General features: G+C 40.0%; 1 protein-coding gene across 2 annotated transcripts in view; it reads right to left on the reverse strand.

Annotated features, from left to right (window-relative positions):
- pcdh11 (protocadherin 11) overlaps positions 1–8261 on the reverse strand; it is a 139132-nt gene extending 130871 nt beyond the window's left edge. For both annotated transcript variants that reach the window (XM_080900967.1, XM_080900968.1), the window contains exons 1-2: positions 7527–8261; positions 677–1257 (exon numbers count right to left, since the gene is read on the reverse strand). In XM_080900967.1, the coding sequence (XP_080757093.1) occupies positions 677–1216 (540 nt within the window). In that variant the 5' untranslated portion in view covers positions 1217–1257; positions 7527–8261. The remainder of the gene's footprint in view (positions 1–676; positions 1258–7526) is intronic.
- Between the last annotated feature and the right edge of the window lie 227 nt (positions 8262–8488).

An 8488-nucleotide genomic window follows, 5' to 3' on the forward strand; every position in this document is an offset into this window, starting at 1 on the left:
TGCTTGGAAAGTTACATACCTAACAGACAATTAAAGTTTATTTATTTTATTTAGTCCTTTCAGTAAACGTGTACCTTGAATGCTGTTCCAGTAACACAGTGCTTCGGGCCATATTCTTTCAGTCACTTACTACTCCATTTAATTTGGAAGAAACAGCATTTAGTTTAGGCTGCCAGCATGGAGTATTATAGTGAAGTTGATATTTTAATTAGTCTTTACGTGGAAATTCTTTTCTGATACCTGGATGAGTTTGATTATTAATGAATTTGTTACAGTTGAGAGTTCAGCACATATCAAACAAAACAGGGATACATTAGTGCTAGGGACTCAGACACAGTGATTTTTAAACAAAATCGTAATTCGTAAAAGAATCAAATACAACATCCGAAATCGGAAGAACCAACAAAAAGCATTAGATCCATCGGAGGTCTGTTAAACATTTCAGGTTCATTAATGAAAAAGCTCATTACAAAATCCACTTTGAACCAGATATTTAAAAAACTTGATTCTTCCAATACTTCCAATAATCTTTTGAAAATTCACTAATGTATAAGTAAATACCGCCTTATTTCATTTTCCATTTTAACATTAATAAGATTTCAAAGACCACAACAAAATACTTTATTCCTTTTTTTCTCTTTTTAGATATCAATAATGAAACAGGCTTAATCCTCACCTTGACTAGTTCATAATGTTGGATCCCATTGATCCCAACATCAGGGTCAAATGCTGAGGGCACCGGGTATCGTGTGTTAATGGCTGTGTTCTCTGGGATGGAGATGTTTATTACAGTGGACTGGAAAAGGGGTGCGTTGTCATTCACATCCTCAATCAGGAAGCGGATCTTGACCAATCTGAAGATCTCATCCGGCAACACTGCCACCTCAATCTCGTAATAGCAGCGTTTCTCATTGAAGACCCCGGAGCACAGCTTCTCCCGGTCAATTCTGTGATTGGTGGTAAAGATCTCCCCTGTGTTAGCCTCCACCCTCACCAAAGGCACATCGCCCGTTTTATACACAGGCTTGAACTGCAACGGCGAGGATAGCCTGATGCTGGGGTCTAGGTTCAGGTCCAGGTCCTTGCGCAGATTCCCAATTCGGACGTTCTCTGGTTGCTCCTCCTTCACTGTGTAGTCCCTCTCCTGGGCCTGGCATTGTAAGACCGCACAGGTGAGCAAGACCACCAGCACATGAGCCTGACTTGCTAAGTCCATACTCAAGAGTAGATGGGAGCCTCACTTTCACTGCAGCAAATCTGTCATGACAGACGAGCCAGAGGGGAAAAAAAGAAGAGAGAAAGACAGAACGCACAATGTCAGTGCAGAAAATTACACAGTATTCAAGTTCTGCTGTAATTAGTACTATTTTCCCTCATGGAGAGTTTTCAACTTGACCTCTTCATCCTAACTAGTTATGAGCCAACATCCTTCCCATGTCTTTGAGAGCAAATTAATGGCAGTTTTACACAATTAACCTTTGATGACATCCGTTGAGCAAGCGGACACGTAAAGGCTAGTAGTTCATGCATTCCATCAATCCATTTCATCGCTGTAATGAACCATTTAATATTTTTATTGAGAAGTATGAAAGCAGTTAGATTCAGTGTTACAATGAAATAGTTTTCTTTCAAAACTTGTTAACAAACTACTTTGCCTGAAAAAAGAAGAACCAAAAAATTGGATAAAAGCTTCATTTATATCCATCCATTTCCCTAACCGCTTGTCCATTTGAGAGTTGCTGTGGGGGGTTGGAGCCCAGCTGTCATAGGGCAAAAGCAGAGTACACGCTGGACAGGTCGCCAATCTATCACAGGCTAACACAGAGAGACAGACAGACAACCACTCATGCTCACATTCACACCTACAGACAATTTGGAATCACCAATTTAACTAACTTGTATGTCTCTGGACTGTGGGAGGAAGCCAGTGTACAAAGAGAGAACCCACGCAGGCGCCCTTTTGCTTTGAGGCAGTACTAACCACCGTTCTGCTGTTCCGCCATCATATATGAGTCGGTCTAAGTCAATATGCTACAGTAGTGTCCTTATAAAGCGCATCCACACGCAGGCTTTGGCTCATTTGGAAAAAGCAGAAATGAGCCTTAAGCACTGTTGCTTCCATGCATGAACGCACACACACACACATGCACACACACAGACACTTGGAGTTGTACCGCTTGACAGCAGCTATTAATGGAGATTATCATTTGTTTGGAATGTAAACAATCGAGCTCTCAAATATTTCATGAACGTCCGTGTGTGCGTAAACTAGCACAGTATGATAAAAGCATTGTTTTAAGTAAGAGCAGTAGAAGGAAACAACAACGTGAAATGATTTATTGCGAGAGCCACCATTAGTCAAATTAGAGAAATTTAATCTGAACTTCATTACATGCTAGCAAATGTTTTATCTCCAGCATTAAATTTAAACTGCACACAGTTTGCTGTTTGCAAGGCAAAAATGTTTAAAACACAGTGAGGCTGATTTCACATAAGTTAACAATATTCACTGATGACTTTTCAAGCACAGAGTCCCAATTCGTTTGAGTCTGTTATACATTTTTCTTTTGTACAAGTACAAAAGCTTGCCAAAGCGCAAGATCCTCGATTGCTAAAATCCAGGTAGCTCATCGGAAGACGATACTGAGTAATACCTTACAATTCAGCACATATTGTAGCATAAATATTGACTGCTTTCCACTGGTTAAAGCTGCAGTAGGCAGAAAGTGAGAAAAGGTTGCAGGGAAAAAAAATACCAGATTTTAAAAATGGCAGCCCTCCTGCAGCTCCCCCCTTTCAGTTCTGAGCACATGGACATATGCACATACTACAAGCTAAAAATATGTCAATATGCTACAAAAACTCAAACCCTGTTTATCCCTGCTTATCACATTACGCCACTGTGTTATACCTCCTATCTTGGCTTTTCCATTCACTATACTAATTTGTACAGCTCGCCTGATTTGGTCTAATAAGGTTACTAACGTACTAAAGTCTGCAGTCACAGGCTAAATTTTCTATTGTTTGAAAACCTAGAAAGAGGATAGGAGAGAAGTAGAGACTAGATCTCTGTGAGAGCATTTTAATTTAATATACCACACGGTTATTATTAATTTGTTTGCCCAGTGACACCAAATACATGTTGCCCCCTGAACCCTTACCTGTTATTAAGTGAGTTACTCTATGTGTGATGTGATTTGCTAGCTAGCATTTTCTATGAGGTCATTCATTTAACGTTCTTGGATTTACTCAAGAGACTGTATTCCGTAGTGTTACCCACAGCTGCGCTGGTCTCCACTGAGGTTTTGCCACATATGCATTAATAGGCAGAAGTTAAGTCTTATTACAAAAGTGCATCCTTCTTTGCTAGATTTTTTTTTTTTTTTTTTGGGGGGGGGGGGGGACAGGAATATTATATTACTGGTCTGTTTTTAATCAACATGTAAGGGTAAAGTCTTAAAAGTCTTATAAGCATACCCCCACCCCACAGCCACAACCACCCATCTGCATTGCAGCACAATTAACAGCTAATAACTTTCCCAGTGAGTGTTTGTTAACCTTATATGAATATCCACAAGATATCGATTTGTATTCACAAGGCGGCTGCCTTGAAATCAAACACACATTTGCGTCGAAGGATGGCAAATGTGTATGACAGCCACGACACAACAGTTTACAGATTCTACTTTAAATTTGTACGCATACCCGACTTGTTGCTATCCAGGTATAATATTACCTACTTTATAAAATTTCCATCCATTTGAGACAGTATTCTGTAGAAAAAGTATGACTACCTAAACTGCACTACAGGGGTCCTCTAAATTGGCAAGGCAACAGCGTTCATAGCTATTGAAGCTTTCTGCCCGCTGACAAAGGGGAATTGATTAAAAATAAGAATTTAATTAAGCTGGTTTTGAATCTCCAACAATTGCAAGGCATTCATGAAACGTGTAGACACAGACTTCCCACATTTCACAAAGCAGTCGCACGAGACTCATTAAAGAACAGTTAAACAGAAAAAAAAAGCGAGATGACATTGATCTGTGTGAGGGTTACTCATTCTACACATGCAATATTAGCAGTGCTGTACTGTCACGTCAAAATATCGATGAGATATATCCTATTAGTAACCGTGACACACTTTACTTTGAAGTGTGCATCTTTCTTAGAGTGAGCAGCAATTGCTTTACTGTGATGGTCGCCATGCAGTGTAAGGCTGAGCTCGCACGACGCAAAATGAAGTTTAAATTACATCCTTAAATGGGATGTGATTCGCTGAAGTGAAAAAAACAGAAAAGATCAAAGCATGATCTAGATCTCCTCTTTCTGGTAAGTGACAATAATGTGCTGCAGGATGAAGGCGTGTAGTATGTTTTTCATTCAGTACATGCAGGAGTACAAATGTAGTAATAAGCAAGACACCCTTGCATCGCTAATGGGTGTTGCAAATGCGTTTTTTTTTTCTATTTCAGATATACATATACATCAGGATAAATACACATTTGTAGCTATTTAACTAATGAAGTTAAAATATTAACTATTTAACAAGTGAGAGGTACGCCTTGCCCTTGAACATATTTACTCCTGGTATTCTATTAATTTGATGTGGGATCTTTTCTCTGAACCATGATTTTCAACAAGTGCAGTGATTTTCACTTGTCACACTTCTTTAAAAACCTGTCCATAAGGGATCAGCTAGGTGAGAAAGGAATTATGCTGGAGGGGGGAAAAGTAAGAGGAGGGGGATTCTAGGTGTCAGTCAGAGTGTCTCCTTTGCTTACATTTCACTAGTCTGCTGAAATGCTATTTTGAGCCCCAGACAGCAGGTTGAATCCAGTAGGCAAACTCAAGCCTCCCTCTTGGGAAACACAGCGAAGAGGAGCAGGCTGGCCCGAGATCACTTTCCACGACAGTGTGATGGACAGGTCTTCCTGTGGTTTGCAACCGCTGAAGGGAGCAGTGGGAGAGGAGACATACATCTACTGCCACCTCCTACCTTCACCCCTAAAAGATACCCTTATTGGAAACTTTCAGTGTAGTTACTCTGACATTTGGAGTCCTTTAACTGTCAAAGCCAGGTTTTTACCACAGTTGTATATCAATATTGCCTGTGGATCCAAAGAGATTTTAAAGAGAGGGCACCGGTAGATGGAATACGTTTGATTGTCATGAGCATTTTCCCTTTTAACAGCTTTAAGGATCGCTGACAGTCTGACAGACCAGGTTTCTGTCATGATCAGTCAGTTCTTTTTTAGTGCACACCGCTAGACCAATTCTCTTCACATGGTGGTGGAACAAAAGTTGTTTTCTCTTGGGAAACTTCAGCAATGTCTATATTGCCTAAGCTGTAGTGCTTAGACAATATAATAGTGCAAGGTAATATACTGCAAGAAAAAATATCCTCGATATGGAAATAATACCAGCAATGTATGTAGAGTGAAGTTCAACTAAAAAAGAGGGTTACCTACTACATAAAAAAAAGTTCTGATTCATAATATCTAGCATAATGTTTAAGTAGATTCAAGCAATGCTGTTTGGCTGACTGAGCCACTGCATATTCACCTCTGAATCAATTTAATACTTAGATTAACTAGCATAAGAAGACTTTTACTACACAGGTAAACAAATGACCTCCGCTATTTCCAAGATGACAAGCTAAATATCAGTGCTGTAATCATGGACCTCAAGAGGGCAGTCCATACATGGAAATCCAAAAGCTAAATCAGTGATCGATTCGATTGGTGCAGTTTTACGTCATCTCTCAAGTTAAATATAACTTGTAAGTACATTTTAAAATCGTATTAAATTTTTATTTATGGGTCTGGGTTGACTAATCCTAAATTCAATCCTAAATAGTCAGAGAAACTATCAAAATAATAAAACTTATGAAAAACTTGTGAAAAAATTCACTATTATGAATAAGTGCTAAAATATAAATGTCTCTCTTAATGATGTGGAAAGACGCTTCCAAAATGTTCCAAAAGTTTTCCATTGTGGATTCTGAAATCATTTCAGAAAAGATACATTTTATAAAGGTAGTCAAATTTAATAAGTCATAGTTGATGAAGAATGAAAAGGACACCTTCTGCTATCTGCTACAGTGTGTCATCAGAAAGTCACCCAAGAGAGGAACTAAAATGAACTTAAATTGTGGAGAAATCCTTAATTAACTGTATTATATAAACTAATTATAACTGTGGAAAGAGTTTGAACGCAAATGCAGAAAGACACCATTCCTGGTAAGAATCCCTGACACCACAGTTACTTACTGTATTAGCTCTTCAGAACACATAGTGTGTCCCTGAGCAAGTTAATGACTCCCAAAACTCAGCACTCGGTAGTGCTGTAGTTCAACCTCTAAGAGCCATAAAACAAATTTGGAGCATGTCATGCAAGGATATTAAAGACTACAGTCAGCTGGTTCAGTTGCGTTTGGCGATTTTAAAATGTGGATGTGAATGATAAAATATTTTTTTTGTGTTTTGCAAATAAAGTATATACCTTGCTTCCATCATCCACTGACTCCCTTTTTAATATAAACCGCCGAGGATATTGCCAAAATATCTGGCACATCTCGGGAGCTTCACATTACCATTTGAAGTTATTCTCCAGGAAATACTGAGTTTAACAGGCCTCTCAAAACAGCCACAATAATAATATGCATGCGGGTCAGGTATAGCAAATTATCTACAAAAGCCAACCGTGGTGTTTAATTCTAGGAAGAAGTGGAATTCATATTGACTATTTGAACTATTATTCCTCGAACAAATTCACTCCGTGTTTGCTTCCCCCCCCCGAGTAGAAGTGTGAACAGGATGAAAGCCCCTGAGGTTATGGTCTGTGACAGCTAAACCGCTTGACCAGGAGCGCGCTGTTGCCGCGCACCCACGCACCGAGCTTAGCGGCCAAGCTGTTGAGAAACCTACGCTGAAAAGTCCCTGTTGTTGGATGCTCTTGGAAAGTAGGCCTATCTATCTAGCGATCAGCAACGAGCAAGACTAAATAAAGCCCGAAGTCGTGACCGGCCACGCGGTACACATTCATGGTGCGACAACTCCGCTTAGAAGCTCCACGATGCACCGTGTAAATGGATAATTTGTATTTACACTCGGTTCACGGGGACGCCTATTATATCTTTGGAGCAGCTCTAGGAAAACCTACTCAGCATCAAAATTACCCACTGTGGCAACACTATCAAACTACCTTTTAGGCTTTACAGTCCCCGAATTTCGCCCAGTTTATGTTGTTGTCCTTGATTTTATATATATATATATATATATATATATATATATATATATATATATATATATATATATATATATATATATATATATATATATATATATATACTTCATGTCCTCACCCTTACCGAAATTTCAGTACGTACAGAGTAAATAAATTAGGTTATGGAGCTCTCCAAATACGCACACAGGATAGAGCGGTCATATGCGCCTACATTCAGAGAGCGCTAAAGTAAAATGCATTTTGTTTTTAACAGTAAAGTAGTAAATAAGAGCGAAGCTTACCTTTCCGTTCGAATACGATGAAAAAAATCAACCGTGAGTACCGTCGCGCAGAGACATCACTGATTCACAAAAAAGAAGTGCCATGAATTAATGTGAAGTGGGGGAAACGGGCAGAAAGGATCCTCATCAAAATCGGAAAGAAGCGTAGAAAAAATGTTATCCACTACAAAAACTTATCCATGTGCTAAAAAAATGTGGTCCTCCCGTGCAAGAGAAAAAGGGCATGCACAGCGATCAACTTAAAGGACGCTGTAATTCCTCTTCGGATGTATTGGGCTCACAATCCCACAGGCGGAGATACGCAGTGATCCACGCTTGTTTTACATAAACTTTGTCTCTCTAGCCTAATTTGCCTTGAAATTCCTATTTTCGCCAGCTGGCAGCAAACTTGCACGTGTGTGCGTTAAAAGCCTCTTAAACCGCACATCAAACTTAAATCCAAGAGGGCGAAAAAAACAGAGAGAGACTTCTGATGAAGAAGTGAAAGCTTAAACCTATTTTAATGTTATAACCACTTGTTTTGACTGATTCAAGGCTGTACGCGCTCTCCCCCCAAAAAACTCTTAAATGCGGGATGCATAGAGCGCATCGCCCCCCCAGTGGAGTTGGATCAAAGTGTGCCTCAGTGCAGCATCACTTACAGGAGCCGGGATAGGCGGTTCACCGTATCTGTCTGCTAAGCTGTAGATGTCTCAGTAGTATTGTATGAACTCAGTTCCTCAATGCTGCTCACCTCTCTCCCTCTCGCTCTCCCTCCGACTGACATCATGGAGGTAGGAGGAGCCAAGCTCAGATTTAAGAGCCCCGGTTCTCTTAAAGCCGCACTGCGTTGGAGAGATGTTCGCACTGAGATGTACAGTAGGTGGATGTTGGGGTATACGTGGACCACAGATGCCTCTGCTGTTTGCTGTAGACAGAGTGCTCCAGGAATCTACCTGAAAGCAAGAGGGGGGCACTGTTCG

This window comes from Rhamphochromis sp. 'chilingali' (genome assembly GCF_963969265.1).
Source record: "Rhamphochromis sp. 'chilingali' genome assembly, chromosome: 13".
NCBI lineage: Eukaryota > Metazoa > Chordata > Actinopteri > Cichliformes > Cichlidae > Rhamphochromis > Rhamphochromis sp. 'chilingali'.